General features: G+C 51.6%; 2 protein-coding genes across 2 annotated transcripts in view; one reads left to right on the plus strand and one right to left on the minus strand.

Moving 5' to 3' along the window:
- RNF123 (ring finger protein 123) overlaps positions 1–13,149 on the minus strand; it is a 47,166-nt gene extending 34,017 nt beyond the window's left edge. Inside the window, exons 1-16 of the mRNA XM_082768077.1 lie at positions 12,984–13,149; positions 11,989–12,128; positions 10,889–10,973; positions 8,020–8,099; positions 7,448–7,545; positions 6,464–6,518; positions 6,049–6,134; positions 5,250–5,336; positions 4,679–4,746; positions 3,799–3,924; positions 2,974–3,088; positions 2,066–2,170; positions 1,804–1,929; positions 1,068–1,160; positions 798–871; positions 197–314 (exon numbers count right to left, since the gene is read on the minus strand). Of these exons, the coding sequence (XP_082624203.1) occupies positions 197–314; positions 798–871; positions 1,068–1,160; positions 1,804–1,929; positions 2,066–2,170; positions 2,974–3,088; positions 3,799–3,924; positions 4,679–4,746; positions 5,250–5,336; positions 6,049–6,134; positions 6,464–6,518; positions 7,448–7,545; positions 8,020–8,099; positions 10,889–10,973; positions 11,989–12,070 (1,398 nt within the window). The 5' untranslated portion in view covers positions 12,071–12,128; positions 12,984–13,149. The remainder of the gene's footprint in view (positions 1–196; positions 315–797; positions 872–1,067; positions 1,161–1,803; positions 1,930–2,065; positions 2,171–2,973; positions 3,089–3,798; positions 3,925–4,678; positions 4,747–5,249; positions 5,337–6,048; positions 6,135–6,463; positions 6,519–7,447; positions 7,546–8,019; positions 8,100–10,888; positions 10,974–11,988; positions 12,129–12,983) is intronic.
- LOC309881920 (PHD finger protein 7-like) overlaps positions 13,035–21,964 on the plus strand; it is a gene marked incomplete at both ends in the record, with an annotated part of 15,852 nt that continues 6,922 nt past the window's right edge. Inside the window, 9 exon segments of the mRNA XM_082768479.1 lie at positions 13,035–13,225; positions 18,937–19,061; positions 19,298–19,389; positions 19,837–19,961; positions 20,153–20,326; positions 20,328–20,377; positions 20,380–20,512; positions 20,603–20,716; positions 20,869–20,987. Of these exon segments, the coding sequence (XP_082624605.1) occupies positions 13,035–13,225; positions 18,937–19,061; positions 19,298–19,389; positions 19,837–19,961; positions 20,153–20,326; positions 20,328–20,377; positions 20,380–20,512; positions 20,603–20,716; positions 20,869–20,987 (1,123 nt within the window).

Here is a 21,964-nt window from a genome sequence, read left to right on the forward strand (position 1 = left end):
GACCCTGATTAAGAAGAGAGCACTGCACAAGGAAAAGTGCAAAGGAGGAACAGAAGCTCATTGAGACAACGTACAAGTGTGTGACAGCACCTAGCAGCACGCCTAAACCACCAACGTTAACACTGTTGGAAACACGGGGCCAGCAAGCGATGGGTACAGTGGGCCACCAAATTCCTTTCAGTCTCCTTTTACTCACCTCCTTGGTGAAGCGGTTTGGCCACCACGTGGTGGGAATGAGCTCTTGCAAACCAGCCTCCTCCACCCGAAGCGGGCTCTTGATGTAGAAGAACACGACCGAGCGGAGCACATCAAAGCTGCAGCAACGTTAAAGCAAGCACAGCAGCTACATCAGAGAAGGGGCAGGGTGCGTTCCCTCAGCCGTAGTGAGAGACCCCTCTCCAACAACCACTCAAAGCTCCGCAAAATCCAGAGCCCTCTTCTCCTGGGAGAAGCCCCATGCAGTTATCACAGCGGCTGCCCAAATGCTACAAGGGCAGCTGGACTGCTCAGAAGGTTGGTTATGCTCTAGGGACACCAGAGAGGTTGGTCAGGTAGAAATAAAGTCCTGTGTGTTAGTGATGTGGATGTGCCCTTCCCTCGTGGCACTGCTTCCCCATCCTCAAAGCAGAACTTTGCAGAGAATGGTGTCAGGCAGACAGAGGAGACCTGAGCAATCAGAAATGAACTCCCAAAGATGGGGTGGCTTCTGCCTCTCAGGCCCTGCAGATCCCTGCAGTCTCCTTGGCTGTGTTATTGAGGGTAGGGGGGACGAAGGCTAGAGGAGGCACAAAGGATACAGAACATTGCTGAGTAGATATTTCCTGGATTTCTCATGCTTCAACACTGCAATGGTGAGCCGGAGGTAGTGAATCTATGGAAACAGAAGAAGCGAAACTGACTCCATCTACAGGAGAGGACACAACTCTCTATGAGGTACAATGGCACAGAATTGTCATCTCTAGATCAAACAACTGCAGATTATCCAAAACATCAGGTACCCCTGCACAAGGGGACATAATAGAAGCCGGCTAGTCACAAATTTCTGGGGATCAAGAAGTAAAACTTACTTGCAAACCCAGGTCTGGGATGATGGGAGAAAACCTGTATGCCCGCAGCAGTGACATCAGCAGCTGCTTGAGGCACTCGTGCACTTCATACTCCTGAGAAAATAAGAAACACGTTGAACAGCAACAGCAAGGTGTCAGCAACAGCAACAGGTCTCCAAGTATGGCTTTGGAAGGATGCAGCATTCACTTCTGCACTGAAAACGTAGGTGCTCAGAACCCTCAGCATCTGTTCCCCTGACTCAGCAGGGGAGTCTGAGCAGTGGCTGGTGCCATCACTTTGCTGCAGGGAGAGAAGCAGCTGCACTAGTAAAGCCAACCCAGCAGATGTCTACAAGCAGCCAAAGTCCCAGGCCCCATTTGGCTGGGGTAAGTCACCCACGCCCACGTCCCCGAAACCTACCCAACACACAGTGTTGGCAGCACCAACCCCAAAAGGAAAGACAAGTTACTCTGGTGTAAATGTGATGATGGAGGAGCTGCTCTGTTGAGCCCCACCAGCAGCCAGCCCACGGGATAAGAGCTGTCTCTTCGACAAACTCAGCAGCCCCACTGGGGCATTTGGCTTCATTTGGTGAGCCAGACAACCTCAGGGAAACGATGACCTACTGCAAAAACAGGAATCTGATCTCCAGAAAGGGAAAGAAGCTGATCACTACCAGTATTTTTGGGTGAAGTTTCCTGTGCTCAGCACCTCCAATAGCCTCCCTGGGGATGAACCAGTGCCCTAGCAACTCACCTCCATGAGAAGCCACATGAGATCCAGCAGCTGCTGAATAAGGGGATGGGCCTCCACTGCCCCTCCTCGCTCCAGGATGCTCAACAGGAAGGTCATGAGCACATCTTCCACCAGGTACACCTTGCACTGCAGACAGACAGGCAGGTCAACAGCCCTCCAGGGCAGAGTCACTCCCCAGCAAAGGCCAGGGCCCAATTCACCTCCCCTTGCAAGCACAAAACGAGGTACTTATAGAAACTTGCAATGAGCAGTCAAAACTCACCATGAGAGGGGAGAAATAATTGAAGATGTGGGCTAATGTGATCAACACTGTGGGTTCTCCCTGCAATTGCCACATGGATGTGTCCTTCTCCACCAGCTTCCCCTCCTGCAATGCCAAACCCAGAAAAACACACAGCTTGGAGCGAGCCCAGTCCACCCTGCACCAACGACTGAACGAACTGGGGGCCTGGAGTAGCCACTGTTTGCTACCCCACGCCTCATTGGGCTAGAAAGCTTGAATGTGACAAATGAGGGTGGCAAGGCATCTGGGACCATGCCTCTGGAGAGGTGTAGTTCAGATCAGACATCATTTATTATCAGTAACGTGCACGCAGCCTGGCAGGCTGTTTTTCCAGAACATGGTTTGAGTGCGTGTGACTACTTGTAAATGGGAATCCCTGCAGAACACCTCAGCTAGTAAGCCAGGCCTCCAAGCTAGCTGAGATCAGAGCAGAGGGCATTCCCTGCAGAAACAGATCACCTCTCGCCCTAGAGGAAAAAATGTTTTCTAGTGAACACTGGTATAGCCAGAACAGTTCTCAAGGCAGACCTGGCTTGAGAACTTGACTGCATTGTGGCACCAGGACATCAGGAAAACGCTTGGGATATGAACAAGTTTCTTTCAAGGCTGCAATATCACATGCATCAGTTCTGACCCGAACAAACATCACCCCTTGGAAGAAAACTTCATAGGACTGAGAACAAAGCCCAGTATGATTTAACTTTAGCCTCAGGGTGGAACTATTAGGAATCCCACTTTGCAAGTCCAGAGATGTGCATGCCCCATGCAAAAGCAAGCAGGTGTTTAGACTCATAGGTGTACAGAAACATCTGGGCTACCAGCAGGTACAAAGGAGTGCAGAACCATGTTTCCTGGCCCCACAGACCTGCTCAGGAACCTTAGCCTACCGTCACATCGATCCCGATATGGATCACGTTCTTCAGGTAGCCTAAAAGCCTGCGAGCCTTCACGAGGTCTGCAACAGGAGGGTCTTGCAAGGGGTGGTAGCCTTCCACTGGATACGTAGGCAAGTGTTAAGGTGCAATCTGATCCTTTCAGGACCTCTTTTGTTTGTGCAAAGAAAATAGTGTCTCTCTATTTTACTTTATATCCATGCATGCCTAAGTCACAGTTCAAATCAAATAAATAGATGATAAGCCACAGGATCTTTTCCCCACTTTGCCCATACTGCAACCACCAAGGATTTCCCTAAATGCTCTGTCCTCATCAGAAAGACCACCAGGAGCCTCCACGACAGCTGTTAACAGGCACATCCAGGACTGCTCTGACAAGGGCTGCAGGTCTCAGCTTCTGCACAGACACTGCAGGCAACGCTCCTACCACGTCAGAGGTCCTGCATGGCTGAGAGGTGGAACAGACCCAAAGCCAACAGGCTCAGAAGCACAAATGCATGAGGGTTTCCAGACCTGGAGAGTGAGACCTTTGCAGGAGCTGAGTGCCTGGGATCTGACATCATGCAGCTGCAGCATAAGCTACTGAGTAAGAGCTCAAAGCAAACCTCATTTCAGCAATTGCTGGCACCAGAAAAAGTGACTGCGTGCCTTGCAGTTGTGAACTGAGAGATGGCTGCTTCTCTCCTTGGTTCTGCTCTGAGCAAAAGCACCAAGAAAAAGTGAACTGCACTCAGGTACGTATATTCTATAGCCTCAAAGGGTGGTCTCAGGACAGGTTCTTCTCCCTTTAGACATCCTCTTCCCACACCCAAAGGATATCGAAGTGGACGGCTCCCAAAGTTAAAAGCAACAGACTCTTTGAACGAGAGACTGATAGCAGGGAAGTATGCCATTCCAGCACCTCTTGTGATGTTATCAAAAGCAGTTCCCAGAGATATGCCATTCCTGAAAGAAGAAAAACCAACAAAATTTGAGCCACAGTAGGAGGTTTTTGTGGTCAGCTGGACAACCCAGGTATCGGCATTCCCCTCCCAGAGCCCTGCCAACATGGACACATCAGTCATTCACGGCTCCTCACCTGGCAGACATGCAAACCCCACAGTTTTGCTGAGCAAGTGCCCTGGGAAGCACAGCACAATTCCCATTTTCATATAACAGCATGGGAAGGCGTTAGAGTCTGCACAATACAAAAAGCCCCACTCAGCACCAAGGGCAACCTAAATCCTTACTAGATATCTGACCGGCAGGTGACATTTTTGGCCTCATCCATTTGATGTTGGTGGAAAGAAAAGGAGAATGGTCTCAGTCTACTATTCCTGAAAGACAGCAGAAGCCGTCTCCCTGTGAGTCTAGGGCAGGCAGGGTCTACACTGGCCACAAAAGCAGTCAGTGGGGCTCAGCCAGCTGTGGTATGAAGCATCACAGCACATGCCTTCCCTTCCAAAATCCTAGGAAACTTTAAATAGACTTAGGAGTTGCTTGGGCACCTTCTTGCCAGCTGCTCCCACCTGAACTTTGGAGACTCAGAAGTCCATTTAGATGGCTTCTGAACACAAAGCAGAGAAGCAGAGGCTGGAGCTGCTGAGGAACTTAAAGGAGAGAGGGTAGAAAGAGGGCTCAGCAACCTGCTGAGCAGTGCCAAAGCACGTATACGACACACAGCCACCTGCAAAACAAGGAACAGGAGAAAGATGCTTACAGGCAGAAAGCAATGGTGCCCTCATCGAGGTCTATCAGACAGCTGACGATGTCTCCTGCCGCCCAAGACTGCAGTAGAAGGAGAAGAAAGATGTTAGACATATATCCAGGGTGTTCCCACACCAGAAGACAGACTTTAACCCAACCAATCCCCTGTGATTCAGGGTTGCAGGAGAGACAGCTCCTTCTGACAGCAGCTCATGTGGCATTTTCAGACACTGCTGGAAGCTGCCTCTGGCTAGGATCTTTTTCCCCCTCCAGCACTAGGGATGTGCATGGGATCAGACTTATACCAACACTGCTTCATCCTCTGATGGGCTACAAAGAACCAGAGCCTTCCAGACACCACCAGCATCACTATGCTGGGGATCAGCCTGTTGGGGTTGCTAAAAGAAAGCACCTACATGGCACACAGAGCACCTCTCAAGTACCCATCAGTGCTGGCACACAGCCTTCCCAAGAGCACACTGAAGCAGGGAGCACAGCCCAAGGACATTTCACAGAGCCCATAAGAAGCCAGGAAGCAGAAGGAGATGTCTGCTTCTCTGCCTTCCTGGGAGGACAGTACTCACCTTGCCATAGTTGGTAGTGGTCACGTTCCATTTGCGCACCCTGTTGCCGTCATATGCATATGAATCTGGTGTATCTCCAACTCCTTCCTGCACCAAAGTACAAAAGAGATTCAGACCAGACCAAGCAGAGAGGATCCCCTTCCTTGCAAGAGCAGCTTCAAGGGGGAGACTGGCAGGCAGGGAGAGCAGCTGACAGCACACATGCTCTGCCTGGGCAGAGTGAATCCAATGACCTGTGTGATCTTTGGTTCGGACATATACAATATGTGACTTTGGGGTCAGATGAAGGGTACTGCTATTTGACACTGCCAAAACAGCCCCTCAGGATGCCTGTCACCTCCCCTCTCACGCAGTGTGGAGTGGCAGGTTAGTGAAACTCCACAGCTGGCACACCTTCCCAGCATCAAGCATCCCACCCAGCACCTGACGAGAGCTGGCCTGGGCCTGCCTCCCCTGGGCGAAAAAGATCTGTAGTACTGGCTGCTGCGGGCCTTCCTGAGAGACAGCAGCCAGCAAGGCAGAGCCACGCACGCTCTGGAGAACCTGCCAGATGAACAGCAACACATCCATGCAGAGGCAACACAGCCAGTGCATGAGCCTTTCGCTCTACACACCACTCCGGGAACAGAGGACAGAAGGAGAATTGAGCAAAGATCTGTTAACTGCAGATTTGGCATTTCTAGTGTGTGTGGTGGGCACAAAATGCCAGCAGAACAGGACCTCAGCACCAATGCAATGCTCCATGCTGACCTAAAATGTGGTGGAGTAACAGAGCAGGTGGGTGCAGCAGTTACAGTACCTCCTGATTAAATCTGCAGTTGAGAGTACACCAGCCAATCTGCATGAGCCCCTGGGAAGAGATGAGCACCTCGTAAATCCATTTCCCTGAAAGAAAATGATGACACACACAGTAAGTCCATGCTGCTTGACCCATTGTTAGAGAAGCAAAACCTGACACTGCTCCCACAGAAGAGAATCTGGACACTCAGAGGACCTCTGCAACATCCCTGGCATTTCCCTCCCAATTTTTCACTAGGGTACCACGCAATCCTCCATCCTGACTTCCTGGAGAAGCCAGTGGATGAACTGGGGAAGACAGTGCTCAAGATCTAGAACAGCAACATATTCAAAATTTCCTGAGCTATCTAACTGTGCAACCCTCCACACACTCTTGCTGGGACCTTTCTCCAAGCATCACCCACTTATCTCCTTACCTTTATACACGCACGTCGTGGCCCTGATCGAGCCAAAGTTACTGTGGCCAATCACCTGGACCGACAAACAAAAGAGATTTTAAAGTTAGGCAAAAAGGCCTGAAAACCAGACCATGATGAAGAACTACTCATGGATCATAGTGCGGGGAAGAGACGTGCCATATTCCCCATCTCTGAAGCTGTACTTAGAGCCAACAGGCCCGAGGGAACCATCCAGCATCCTCCCCACAGCTCATCTGGACTTGACAAACCCCAGGGACACATGCAGCACGGCAGCAGTACAAGGGACATGTGGTTTCCAGTGAATTGTGCCAGGCATACAAAGGTGCCCTTTATATAGGAAAGACACCTGAATCCTAGACAAATGACAAGCGGAGACAAGGGCAGCCTCCTGGCTACACCGAGTAAAGAGGGAACGAGCCCAGGAGCAAGGGTTGTGTGTGCTCAGTGCCAGTACAAAAGGAGTGGAGAAATGACTGAAGGAGGAAAGGATTCAGGTCCAGTGGATTCTTACAGCTGATTTTCTGTCCAAGGAACATCAGCTAAGGAAACAGAAGGGAGCTAATGGAAACAAAGGAGAAAGGAAGCAGCCAGTGCAGCAGCAAGGCCTGGCTTCAGCCTCAGCCTCTCACCACTGTTACAGAAGACTAGAAGGAAGGAAGGAAGAGGTAGTCACTGGAGGGAGGGACAGGAAAGCTGGCTGCTGTCCCCAACTCTGCTTAGCCAAGCTCTTCAGTGAGCCCCTGGGCCAGAAGACACTTCCCCTTCCTCACAGCTCCACTCAGAGCTTGCTGTGTCTTAGGGACACTGCTAGACCTTTTCCCAGGAGAGCTCATGTATCTCCTCCAGGATCCCTCAGCTTTCTGGGCAGACTCCATTCCAAAACATACCATACAGCCAGTGACAGGGATCTGCCATGAAGAACAAACTGAGTGCTTTTGGTCTCACAAGCCCATTTCCTGCTGCAGCCAGCATCACACTCACCCCAAGTAAGTCATCATCAACCAGCAGGAGCCCCTCAAAACCGCTCGTGTGGTCCAACACTACAGTAGAGGGACCGAGCCGGCCCTCTGCTCCCTGATCTGAAACAAGAATTGCAGAAAACCTGTTAGGTTTTAGCAGCACACCTGGTGAGTGCCACCTGCGAGACTACAACAACACTTCAATTCTGCTGCTGCAGCAGCATACTCAAACAGTGTTATCCATGTTAGCCCATGAGAACTTCAGGAAAGAAGACACCCACGATTTAAAAAGAAGCTTGCACAGCAACACTCAAGGTCTGAGCTATGCAGCAGTCAGGTGATATGTAAAACCTTCCACGTCACCTGAAAATTTTACTTTGGCAGAGTTCAAAGGCCAAACTAAACTCTGAGCCAAATGTTTGGCCAACACGTCACAGAACTGAAGCCAGGCAGGATTTAAAGGGACAATAAATTAGAGCACAGGAGGGCAGAAGAACGCTTACGCAAGGAACTGTTTTGCATGGCACAACTTGTTCTCCCAATTAAGCAGCACAAGCAGAAGCACAAATTGCACAGACACGTTGTGTCTCCTACCTCGACTGTCTTCAGAGCCATTCTCCTCTGCTAGCAACCGGTCAAGGTGTTCCTGTAGGTTCTGGAACGTCAGGTGCTTTCTAGGGAATCAACACACAGAAGCTCTTCAGAAAACTCTGCCTTCAGGTTTGAAAGGCTTTCAGTCCAGACAGTGAACCAGGAAGTTCTGTTGATCTGTTTCTTGCCACGAATCTGAGGTATTTGCTGACCAGCATGTTGGCGCCATGAATGAACCAAGGACCAAACACAGCACAAACAAGCAAAGTAGTTAACAAAGGATTTTAAAGTCTTCAGTCTGCTCAAGAGGATCTTGCCAGCATGCATTATCAATGCGTACAGACTGGGACTGCTGCGGTCAGCATCATACAGATGCAGCCTACGTCAGGATTAGTTCTTTTCCCAAGTACTTCATAATACAAAGCAAAAGAGAAGACTGTACCAGCAGGTGAAGCAGTTCAAACAAAGGTCAGGCTAGCCCAGCATCCTCCCTCTGACAACAGCAGAAACCGTGGTGTCTTCAAACCTTTTGTACTGACTAGAAATCTCACACCCCCTCATTCCAGGCTACCCCTTCAGATACCTTCCTCACAGCAGCCTCCCCCAGTTCTCTCATTTCAAGGCTAGCTTACTTAGCAGTTCATCATACAGGAGCCATTCGACTTCTGGCTGTTGCTCTTAGCCTTCCTCAAAACTTCTGCAGTTCCAAGTTACCCTTTTTGGAACCACGTGTTAATCAAAAAGAGCATGAAGCACTAACTCATTCAGTGACATAATAGTTTTCCTTATCTTTCATCCTTTTGTTAACAACCCCTTGCTTCCTATTAGCTTTTTCTGACTTTCTTCTTGTTTTATTCCCTACCCAGTCTCACTTACATGCAGAAGTCAGCTAATGACCCATCATTTTATGCACAAAGGTGGGGCTGTTCCCCTTTTACTACATCCCTTTGCATTTCCCTACAGCGACTTTCAATGATGACTTCACTATCCAGTCACTGTCTCACAACCACCCTATGTTTATATTGCTCTAAATAGCTTCATAACAGCAGCGCTTTGCCATTTCATGCTCTTTTCCTTTCCAAGCCTCTCAAGGTTGCACAGAACAACATCAGTCATACTGAAGGTCTTTTTGGGACCAACAGAATCTCCCTTTTCTGTGAGAGTCACTGGTTATTCCTGTCCCTGTTCCCATTTCCAAAATCTTCTGTGGAACAACCTTCTCACTTCCCTGGGACTAGGATTTACATGTAGGACCTCCCTAAGACTGTGGTAAGAGACATTTTGAAAAATCTGATGGATGTGAAGATGCACAGAAGTGGAAATGAAGAAGCAGCTTTGGTTGGCATGACAGAGAGTGGCTTCAGCAAAGCAGCTTAATCAGCAGCTAGCATGGAGAAGATCTGGAGAGAGGCCAGAAAAGCATGAGACAGCTACAGAGAGGTCTGCTACGAGCTCCACGGAGGAACAGAAATGTCCAAAGACAACATACCATACCATAACAGTTGCTCTCATGTGGCAAATGGTATTTTCAAGACCTATTTGACTGCTACTGGGCTTTCTACCAAATAGCCAAGTCCAGGGAGAAGGGTGGAAGGAAGCTAAAAAACAGAGAGACCAGGCAAACAAACTGCCAGTTCTAAGCTTTCAAGTCGTTCATCACCAGGCAAAGAAATTAGAAGTACAGAAAACCAAAACGCCTGGGCAGATGGGATGTTCCAAGGCACACTGACAGGAGAGCTTCTGGCAAAATAACATAACCCACTTTGCCTCCCCCCACAATAGCCTTAGCTCACTAAGTGTATAGAGGGCCAAGAGCTATTTTTAGAAGCTCTGAGCTCACATCTGAGCTGGCATCACTAAATATAGCCCGTGGAATGTGAGCCCAGCCACTCTGCAGCACCGCCAGCCAGCAGCAGCTATATACCTGCCTCACTCTGCAACACCTGTACCTGCCCTGAGCTCCTCTGACTTCCCTCTGGCAAAAGAACTAAATGCAAGGGAAGTGTTTCTCATCCAAAGCTACGAGTTGGTGGGCTACAAGGTGAAGGAGATCGGAAAACAAGCAGAAGAAAACAGACACTACACAGCAACTCTGTGTTTCCGTTCCTTTGGAGGCTCCTAACGAGGAAAGCACCAACAGTTCCTCAGCCTGAGAAACGTACGGTCTCCCACCTATCAGTAACAACCTTGCATTTAGTTTACAGGGCACTGATGACCTTGCTTGCATTACTGCGCGTAAAACCTGTGCATGTTACACTGCTTTACAACCAGAGGGAGAACAGGAACAATAAAACGAACACCTACTTGCCCACCTACTTCGGAACTACTGCCTAGTGATCTTGTAAGTGGGGTTGTACACGCAGAAATTTCTGAAGCATTCTTCCTGTCAAGCCCTTCAATTTAGAAAAGCCATTAAAGGACAAGAGCCTGCAGTCATTCCTGTACCACGGTGCTGATGTGCTTTTAAGAAGGGTCACTGCGTGGCACTAAAAGATCACAGAATCACAGAATTTTCTAGGTTGGAAGAGACCTCAAGGTCATCGAGTCCAACCTCCGACCTAACGCTAACAGCCCTCCACTAAACCATATCCCTAAGCTCTACATCTAAATGTCTTTTGAAGACTTCCAGGGATGGTGACTCCACCACTTCCCTGGGCAGCCTGTTCCAGTGCCTCACAACCCTTTCGGTAAAGTTCTTCCTAACATCTAACCTAAAACTCCCCTGGCACAACTTAAGCCCATTCCCCCTCGTCCTGTCACCAGGCACGTGGGAGAACAGGTCAACCTCCTGATCTTTCCTTGCACCGCAGTGTGGCTTTTCTGGGGACTGGTAGGGCATTGCTTGCCATCTGGTGAATGAGAAGTCCAGTACCTGTACGCAGCTGCGGGCTGGTTCCCATCAGCACTGGTAAAGACGCGATGCAGGTAGTCATTCAGCAGCCTGCTGTTCACTATCCCTTGTGAAAAAGGAGAGAAAAGTTAAGCATAAGGAGTCAGGAGGTACACTCAAACCATTCATTTCAGGTACAAGCAAAACATTGATAACTACAAGAAAACAACCTTCCAGGTTGCAGATCAGCTCGGGGGAAGACAGCTTCAAGAAGCCATTTACCTTCTCACTGCCCTCACTAACAGTCCTAGACACCAGCACTATGGAGCGCATCTCCACAGCAAGGGGCTCCTTCCAGTTTGAGCTGCTCTCCAATACAAATGGGAGGCTGCACAGTCGTCCCCGCGGGTGAAACTACATTTCAGGAACGCTGCTCTGCTACTTCCAGATAACGTTCCTTCAAAAGCTGGGTGTGATGACCCAGTTTCATTCCCAAGGGAAATAAAAATCATAATACCACTCCTGCACTTCCTGATGTCCTGCTCGTACCTGCAACATTCTCTGTAGCTACTGCATCTCTCAGCTGTGCTGGAGAAGATGCGGGGACAGAAAGGCTCGCAGGCACAGCTCACCTAGGCTAACTCACAGCCTCCTTAAGGCTGTATGCCTTGCAGTAGCTCTCCTTGTGCAAAACAATCCCTGGTGCCCCAGAAAGCAGCTTGCCTTAGCTGTGGGTGCCACGCAGCCCTCAAATACCAGCCTTGCGGTCTCACAAGCCGGACTGTGCTGGGGTGGCCGGTGCAAGAGCAAATGACTGCCCGGCAGTATCATCATTTCCGAGGAAAGCATTAATCCGAGAACCCGAGAGGCCGTCTGCCCTGCAAGGGGAACTCCCAGAGTCCGATGGGACAAAGACAGGCAGCACCACGTCCTCCAGCACCGCGACACGAGTTTCTGCTGGAGTCCCTCATTCTGCCCTCCCAAAATCTCGCCTCTGCTCAGGGACTCGCTCGCTTTCTGCCCCACCACGCCTCTCTCAGCACGGCCACCGCCACTGGCAGGCAGGCGATCTCAAGCGAGGCGAGGGGCGCTCGCCCCGTTCCACAGCGGTCCTGCTTGTGCGAGGCGTGTCCAGCCCGTACCTGCGACCTTGGACTTCTCCGGCTCAGTGCTCAGCCTGTAGTTCTTCCTCGAGAGAGCAGGCCCAGCACCTCGCGACGTCATTCTTCACAGGCACCGGTGCCAGAGCAGACATAAGACAGGCAGACGCCTAGACCCAAACCTGCTGGGGAGGACGCTGCCGTTAAACTTCTCCCTTTCTTGCAGGCTCACGAGCCTGGCCTGAACAACCCGGATAAGCCGAAGCCAAGTCCTTGTGCTAACGGCAAGGCCACGCAAGAGCCCAAAGCCAGCTGCCAGCCCTGCTCTCACCTGTCCCACCTGCCCAATGACCCAACAGCTTCCCAAGCAGACAGATCAGCCCCGCAGACACAGCATTAAGCCATGTTCCAGCCCCACCACACCGACCCCATGACAGCGAAAGGCACGGGCAGAACTCAGAGCCCATTGCCACGTGCCAGGACAACGAGAATTCATTCAAGTCGCTGTTCTGCCCAGCTGACAATTACACCCCTCTCCTGCTTCTGATAACCCGCGTAGCTGACCGTCACCAGGAGGCACGTTCACCAGGGGCTTTGTGGCACAAAGCAACGAAAGACACAAGGGGAGCAAAGACTGGGGGAATCAAACAGTTGGTGCCCGCCTCGTACAGGGCAGAAAACGAGGTGGGACGAGGAAAGCCCGGGAGCTTGCCAAGTGCCTGGCCGAGCGGGACTGACCAAGTGACTGACCCGAGGGGACGGGGGGATGCACAGCAGCCCCTCTGCCCCCCGATGGCAGGGTTTCAGCGCACAAACACAGCGCCGGCCCCAGCCGGGCCGCCCGGCTCACACCCCGGGCCGGCCGGCGCCGACGGGAGGCGCCGCGGGGCAGCCCCGCACCCGCCCCCGGCCCCGAGCCCCGCCGCGCCCCCCGCTCCCTCCCCAGCCCCGTCCCCCTCCGGGAGGGCGCAGCCGGTGCCGCACCGCCGGGGGCAGCTCCCGGTAGCGGGGCCCAGGCCCGGCGGCCCCGCACTCACCGCCGGCCCGGCCGTGCCGCCGCCGCCGCGCTACGGCGAGCCGCGAGGGCCATGGCGGGCGGGCGGGCGCGTTGCCGGGAGACGGGCGGAGGCGCCGGGCAGGGCCGCGGCCTGGGCCCGCCGCTCCCCGGGGCTGTCCCGGGGCTGCTCCGGGCCCCTCGGGGCTTCCCGGCCCGGCAGGAGGCCGCCCGCAGCCCCGCGTCCCCGGGGCCGTCGGAGCCCGAGTGTGAGGCGACGGGAGGGTCCCGCCCGGGGCTTTGTTTGCTGCGGGTCGCCTCTGGGCACTGCTAATAAAGGCTGTCTGTCCTTCCTAAGCGAGATAGAGTTATTCCAAAATTCCTAGCAGAAAGGCAGGTCCATAGCCGTTTGCACAGCAGCAGCAATCAGTAATAGCAGCCCTCAGTCGCAGCACTGTGTATTTGTATTTTGATACCACATACTGCTGCGAACTAATCCCTAGTGAAGCAGCAAATAAGCTTGGGGGTGAGTAATTAAATGCTCGCCTCTATAGGAATATCATTCAAAATAGCAGCAGCACGGTGCCCACTGAACAGCTCCCTGAAGTGGGGCTTTGAAACCACTCCGGGAAGGGGGGCCCTGCAGTGGGCGATGGACAGAGCCTCTCTCCGAAGTTGATTCGCATCGTGGAGTCTGCAGTCAGCCTGGCATCCCCGCTGAGGGTGCAGTAACTCAACTAGGAGATCCTGTAGAAAAGTTCATTCCGGGGAACTTCTCCCAAGAGGAGGATCCATTTGTGGGAAAAAAATAAAAATTAAAAAAAAAAAAAGTCATTTTTGTATCGCAGAGACATAGAAGGGTGTAGGCCACAACCGTCTGGAGCAGCCAATAGTTCTAAATAATTTCTGTTTTTCACCCAGGACAGCCAATAGACAATGACACTTTTTTCCATTCTCTCAGAGCAACTTTTAATTTTCCCAGACTGTCTTTTCATCCAGATAGAACAGCCAACAACAGTTGACAATTCCATACTTTCTCTGGACTTTTTCCCCTTTTTCCAGACTATTTTTCACCTTTCTGGACTATATGTTGTCGGTACAGTTCCTTTTTTTGAGCTTATCAATGTTATCTCAGGACACCTCTGTTTCTTATGTACCCAGTGTAATACACCATAAATGTTTGTTCATTGTCTTTTGTATTATAAAAACAAGGAGTTCTGTTTGAGGAGCGGGAGTTGCAAAAGCTCCCTGCTGAATTAAGGAGCTGTATAATGCTTGGCTAGACACTATGAAAATTCTTTTGCTTAATGCAACAAAAAAGAGAACCCCCTCCCCTTCTCTCCTTCTGCATCTCAGTTGCCTCTTTTGTTCAAAGACACTGTTGCAAAGCTCATGTAACCATCTCCTGATAAGTTGCTAAACTAGTGTATCAACATCCTGCCTTCCTGTCTCACGCTGGGCCAACATGACCAAATAAAAAAAGAAGTTGAACCACAACGCTGAGGAAGACTACGGCCTTCATCTTCACAACCACCAGAGGGACAGAGACGACCCCCTAGCAACAGTGCACGCAGTCGCAGAATATACCAGGATGTGCTGCGTAATCCCAGAATTACCAAGATATAAAAACGGGACCCTGGCAGGGGTGAGGTGCACACCGTTGGCAGAGCCGAGACTCCCCGGCCGCCCAGCACTGTTTTGCTTGCTGTTTGCTTACTCAATAAATTCCTTTCTATGATTAATACAATGCTCTCTGAAAATTAATTAAGGGGGCAACTTATAACACCCAGCTGCATGTCAAAGATGCCAGACGTGCTTTTCAAGGATGCTTTTCATCCACAGGCCTTGTCCCAGGCCATGTTCTTAGGCTAGCAATTCTCAGACATCTTCTGCCAGTGTTTTAGCGGGCCATTTGTGTTAGTATTTTCCCCTTTATGAGCAGACTGCCTTTATGGCTGCTCCCAACACTCCATCCCTTGGCCTGTGACCACTTGTGTATCACTACGAGTGAGACTCCATATCTGATGCACCTCTCTTGCCTCCTAATATGCAAGGTGGGGGAGACGCATTAGGTCCCCATTAGGTCCAGTGATGTCACTCCTGAGAGGGTTTGTTGGTTGAGACATGGGTATACGGTACCAGTTTAGATAAGAGTGATAACAAATAGTGATTTGATACAAAATAAAATGCAGAAAGGCAAAAATCTGACAGTCAGAATGAGGACTAACGTCATTTGGATATGTCATGCCTGTGCTTGGAGGCCTGGTAGCCAAAACCACAGCCACGTCAGCTGACAGGCCTTCAAGAACACATTGTTCTTGGGCTATTTGGTGGGAGGTACAGATCTGTCACCAACAAATATTCACATCTTGTTTGATCTGCTTGGATTTGTTAGCAAAAAAGCAACAGGTAATACTCATTGATGCGCAAACACCTCCTTGTGAGGCTAAAATGTAGTCCAAGGACAGACAATATTGGATAGCCAACTGTGAGACCAAATTAATCAGTCTACTGCATACTCTTTAAAGCACCCACAGCAGCATTCTGGGTAACTTCAAGCACAACAGAAATACCAACAATAGCTCCGTATAGTTCAGCAACACCTGAGTTTAGATATAGCACATGTACTAACTTAGGAAATTTTGCTGGTCTTGTGACGAACAGGTTAGACATTCTGCACTTATTATGTACAGGAAAATGGTTGTGTTGGAAATGCAGTGCTAAATCTCTAGATGAAAATGCACAGGCAGTGAGACATGATATGGCACACGTACCTCCTAGTTGCAATGGCAAGCTCCTAAAAACTTTAGAGCTGCAAAGCCAGAACCTTCTTGGCATTGAAATGGTAGGCCACAAGCTCTGTCCAGAATCTTTGCAATGTTTGTAGAATGAACACCATGGACCAGGATCACAGGCCCTGGTTATTGTGGGGGATTTCAACTACCCCGACATTTGCTGGAAGGCCTATTCAGCCAGCCAGCCACAGTCCAGGAGGTTCCTTTGACTTGCGGAAAACGGACTCCACAATCAGTAAGATTGTACAGTAGGTACATTTATTCAGCGCTGGGCAGCACGGGGGGGGAGTCCCACCAAAGTCATGCACACCTGACACAGCAACTTGCCTTGGTTTTATGCAGTAGAGTTACCTATGCATGAAGTTTCACACTACGTCTATACATATTCATAACCTGTCCCCGCTTTGCATTAAAATTAGCTCCAAGGAGTCACTTCCATAAACTCCTCCCATCTGCGCTTGCGTAGTGTATTCTGGTGATGGTCGTCGGGGGTCATGGGGATGAAGATTGATGACTCTTCCTCATCACTACTAGTTGACCTCTTGTCTTTGCACAGACTCAGTTGCTCCTTGGCTTTTGTCCATCCACAGGACCAGTTTCTACCAGTTTCTTAAGATAGGCTCACACTCTTATTAGGAGACTGCCCTTGGTAAGGGGCAAGGCTTCTTGCTTTAGTTAATTTGCACAATGCACCATAGTTAGTGTTATAAATGAAGTCTCAACTCAATCTGAATTTGGTAATACTTACAAAAGGAATATTTATAAAAGGCAAGTAAACAGTGCTGGGTGTGCGGGGAATCTATGCTCTACCAACACACACACAAACATCGAACCTTCAAAATATACAGAACATTGCTTTTACATACTAAATCTGAGTACGCCTATACAATCAGAATCATAGAATCATAGAAAAAGGTAACAAACAATCCTTTAAGTTCCATGACTTAACAGTCTCCATTTTCCATTCCTTTTCTCAATTGCAAACACCAGAGAATTCCAGGGCTAGTCGTGGGAACAATATCTCTTCCTTTAAGTTGTCAAGCAACTTGTTCTTTGGGCCTTATATATCCCATTCTTCCCGGATCAAAGAAAAGCATATCCATCTCCTTTTCAAGGCCAATAGGGCCTGGGTCAAAAGGCACGTCCAGGTCACCAGTGTTATAAATGAAGTCTCAACTCAATCTGAATTTAGTAATATTTATAAAAGGAATATTTATAAAAGGTATAAAAGCTATAAAAGGCAAGTAAACAGCGCTGGGTGTGCAGGGAGTCCATGCTCCACCAACACGCACACACGAACATCAAATATTCTAAATATACAGAACATTGCTTTTACATACTAAACCCAAGTATGCCTATACATATGTACAATCAGAAAAGGTAACAAACAGTGAGGGGCTGTTGTGTGCACAGCTCCGCTTCTCTCAGCTCGAGCTTCTCTCCAGCTCAAGTGCGCCCATTTCCAGCGACTTTCTGTAGGAGCTTCTCAGCAGTTTGCCGAGTTTGGCCGAGCCTATCTTCATGAGGCGATCAAAGTGCTTGTTCCCATCCTGGTCTCCATTCTGCCAGCCTGATCCTTTTCATTCCTTCTTTCTGTTTCTTTATTGATGACATAACTTCATCATGTCACCTTTTTTTTCATCTTGAGGACAGGCAACCCTCTTATACCCTTCTCCCCACAGCAGTCATTTTCAAAACAACTGTTCATTGGTCAAACGACTTTGAATATAACAGCAACTTATAACCCAGAAACTTCCATGCCTTAACGGCTGGAGAACAAGCAACCTGAGATTGCATGGAGTTTCCTGAATCACCCTTCTTTGTTCCCTCTAAACTCTTTTATATTCCTGATGGCCTCATCGTTAAGAGTATAATGTTGTCATCAACCACAGGACTTGCTGACCCCCATGGCCACACTCCCACATCTTCCCCTTCTTTATTAATATCAACCATTTTCTTGACACGAATTACCACTCCATATATCACATTAGCAAAGACGCTAAGTAGCAGCCTAGTTTAATGCCGTCAGCGCTCTATCACTACTTGATAAGATTCTCCTAACTCCCTCTCTCACCTTCAGTGTATTGATGATAACTTCTTGATGCAAATGGTGGAATAATAGGAGAGGAGCGCTGCTGGATCTTGTCCTCACTAACAAGGAGGGGTTGGTTGAAGCGGTGAAGGTTAAGGGCAGCCTTGGTTACAGTGACCATGAGATGGTGGAGTTTGGGATCTCACATGGCAGGAACAGAGTACCAAGAATCGCAACCCTGGACTTCAGTAGGGCCAACTTTGGCCTTTTCAAGCATTTGCTAAGGGAAATCCCATGGGACAAGGTACTTGAAGGAAAAGGAGCCCAAGACAGCTGGTTAGCGTTCAAGGACTGCTTCTTCTGAGCTCAAGAACAGAGCGACCCAACAGGTAAGAAGTCAGGAAAGAGAGCCAGGAGACCTTCATGGTTAAACAGGGAAGTGCTGGGCAAACTCAGGTGGTAGAGAACAGTCCATAGATCATGGAAGGAGGGGCTGGCCACTTGCGAGGAATATAAGGCTGTTGTCAGAGGATTTAGGGAGGCAACTAGGAAAGCTAAGGCCTCCTTAGAATTAAACTGTGTGAGAGGGGTCAAGGACAACAGAAAGAGCTGCTTCAAATACCTTGCAGATAAAACTAACAGTAGAGGCAATGTAGGCCCACTAATGAATGAGGTGGGTTGAAGGGAATGACGACACAGACTCCAAGATGGTCAAGAACTGGAGACCCTTCATTTTTCCAACACAAGGCATTACACAGCTTCTGAGCCAGCTGCATGTGCTGCACATGTCTAGTGGGCATGGTTACAGACTTCTGATTGGTGCCTTCCATTTGATCACGGGCAGCTCTACATAGCCCTGCTCGAGCCTAGCAACTCCTTCTGCTCAGCTCCCACTGCCTGGTGCTCTAGCCTGGTTCCCTTCAGTGCACCCTGAACCACTCAGCTCTAGTTTAGCACCAAACGGTGGGCGCGCAGCGGTGATGTCACAATGGCCACTGTGACCCGCGGGGAGTATAAAAGGCTGCTGGGCCCGGGCCGTGCCTCAGTGCGATTTGGTGAGTTGGGGAGAGGGCAGGGAGGAGGGGGCTGCCCGGGGCTGCCGAGGGAGGAGGGGTCCGACACCTCAGGGCCCGTGCTACAGGCTCACCCTCGTTCTGCTTCTCCCTCAGGTTCGGCAGAGGAGTGTGTGCAGGAGAAACCCCGGCACCGCTGAGGCAGGGACTCTCCAAGTGCTCACTGTCGAAGTGCACCATGTCTGACATGAACGAGAATGCTCCCGACTCGAGGGAGCGAGGTGAGAGAAAAGTATCCCTTTTCTCAGCAGGGCCCCTCTGCTCCTTGGCAGGGGGGACCCAGGTCGGGCTGTGGGTGCCTGCTGGGAGCCTTGTGCCTGCTGGGCCCCTTCCCCTCCACAGCCTCTGGCCCTGCCCATCAGCCAGGGACAGATCAGGCCCTTGGGGACAGTCCCTCAGGGACACCTGGCCCCGCAAAGGTGCTCAATGGCTGAGCCATTTTCTCTCTCTCCTCCAGCATGCATGCTGTGTGGCCGGGTAGATGTCGACGTGAATGTCTGCGGCCAAACATACGAAAGGGATGGGCTCTGTGCCCACTTATATTGCATGGTGAGTTCCCCCAGGGGTCCTGTCAACATCCCACCAGGGACGGTCTCTTCAACTATGAATCCTAATGAGATCCTGCACTTTTCTCTTCTATAGTTTTTTGCAAATGGCCTTTATCAGCGTGGACACATACTGGAGGGAATTGTAGGATTTTTCCCAGAGGATGTACGGCGCACAATCAGGCAGGCATCCGAGAAGGTGAGGACCTGACAGGAACAGGGAGGTTTGTGCCAGGAGATGCTCCCGCAAGCTTAGCCTGGACCCCAGGGAAGCAATCCCGGCCTTTCCAACCTGCTCCGGGACAAACTGCTGCTCTGGCAGACGAGCCTTGTCCACCAGGCGGGTCTGCAGAGTGTGCCCTGCACCCTGTGCCCTGCCCTGCCCAGGGGTGTGGGGCCAGCGGTGGCGGCATCGAGCCTGCTGCTAATGGGGCTGTTGTGTTCTCTTCAGCAATGCTTCGTCTGTGGCGAGCGAGGGGCCAGCATCACCTGCATGGTGACAGGCTGTGAACGCTGCTTCCATCTCCCCTGCGCCTCAGAGGGAGAATGCGTCACCCATTACTTCGGGCAGTACAGGTAAGGGCTGCCGGCACCAGCCAAGCAAGAGGGGACCCCACGGTGATGCTTCCCAGCAGCCTGGCAGAGCCAGAGGCAGCGCCAGAGCCTGGACGGGCCTGGGGCTCCTTCACGTTCCTCTGCCCTCCTCGCCGCAACCGCGGCGGGCCCAGCACTTCTCACCTTGCCCTTCCCTTCCCTCTCCCCCCCAGGTCCTTCTGCTCAGAGCACAGCCCACACCAGGCAGCGCAGGCAGCTCCAGAGCAGGGCACCACCTGCATCATCTGCATGGACCCTGTGGGGGACAGCACGTCCTACCACACCATGGTGTGCCCAGCCTGCAATCACGCCTGGTTCCATCGGCGCTGCATCCAGGTAGGAGCCCTCCCCTCACCCTGCGGGCACGGCAGCTGCTCAGCAGCACCAGGGCCCGCTCACCGCTCACCACCTGTGTTCCTGCTGCAGGGACATGCCGTGTGCGCAGGCATTGTCTGCTTCCAGTGCCCCATCTGCAGAGACAGGTTGAATTTTTGTGCAGAGATGTCCAACATGGGGATCCGAATCCCAGTCAGGTTGGTATCCCTCTACCCTGCTCTTGAGACACGAGGGCCCAAGCGCTGTGCACAGCCAGGGAATGGACAATTTCATCCCTTCTCTTGCAGAGTACCAGCCTGGGAGGACAACGACGCCTTTGCATCACAGCGTGAGAGGCACCGGCACTGTGATGCCAGCGAATGCCTTTACCCACAAGGCAGGGAGCGGGCGGAGGGACAGGGGTGAGTTGCCTCAGCAGCCATCTGGGGCTCTGCATGGGACCTCAGCATCACTGCAGGCTGGGGGAGGCAGGACAGAGCAGAAGGGATGTGCCAGCCACTCCCTGCCTCAGACGCTTTGTCCTCACACCCACAACCCTTTGCTTCTTCCCCAGGCCCTGGCAGCTGCTCCTGTGCCGCTCCTGTGCTGCCGAAGGCACCCACCGGCGCTGCTCCAACTTGACCGACAGCGCAGGCACCTGGGAGTGCGCCAGCTGTGCTGGCGTGGACAACGGTAAGACGCACAGGCCGCATGCTGCTGGGCTGCAGGGGCTCAGGGCAGCCTTGCCAGAGTCTCTCTGACCCAGGACGGATCAGAGCCTCTACTGCCGTGGGTCTGGAAGTCCATCCCACTCACCTTCCTGCCTCCTCTTACAGCCTCCAGTGCCAACCAGGGGCTCGCCAGCTCTAGCACCTCCACTGCAGAGGCTCTGGGGCCCTCCCATGGCTCCCCAGCACCCGAAAGCAGCAGCCTCAGCAGCAGCAGCAGCCAGGCAGCACCAGGGCCATCCCACAGCTCCCAGGGGACTGAGAGTGGAAGGCCAGGAACAGAAGAGAGGACAATCTGCCAACCTGTACGTCAGGCCCAGGACACCTGTAATGATCCTGGAAGAAGCCGCAGGACGAGCCGTGCTGCAGAACCCAGCGCTGAGAGCAGCACCCCCAGCTTGGCCAGATGGAGGGCACCAGGAACCTCTGAGCACTCCTTGGTGCCCGAAGGCAGACGTCCCACCAGCCAGCGGGGGCGACCCCAGAGAAGAAGCCGCTCACCGCTGGAACATCAGGCCACAGATGCCCAGAGCCAGCCCCAAAGACGCCAAAGGAGCAGCCATGCACCACAGACCAGTGCTGGGAGCAGCAGCACCACCCGATCTCCCAGGCAGGCGGCATCGGGGTCCCCCAGTGGATCCCCAAGACGTAAACGGCGACGATCCTCCAGCCAGCGGGGGCAACCCCAGAGAAGAAGCCGCTCCCCGTTACAACATCGGGCTCCAAATACCCAGAGGCAGACCCGAAGACAGCGTGGGAGCAATCGTGCTGCTGAAGGCACCCACCGGCGCTCCTCCAACAGAGCAGGCACATTGGAGAATGACAGCGATGCTGGCGTGGACAGAAGCAGCCCAGCAACACTGTGGCCATTACAAGGTATCCTGGTGACTGACAGAATGTGGCACAGATTGCGAAGGAGGAGCCAACATGTAACGTGGGCAC

The sequence above is a fragment of the Aythya marila genome, assembly GCF_965140915.1.
Source record: "Aythya marila genome assembly, chromosome: 10".
Lineage (NCBI taxonomy): Eukaryota > Metazoa > Chordata > Aves > Anseriformes > Anatidae > Aythya > Aythya marila.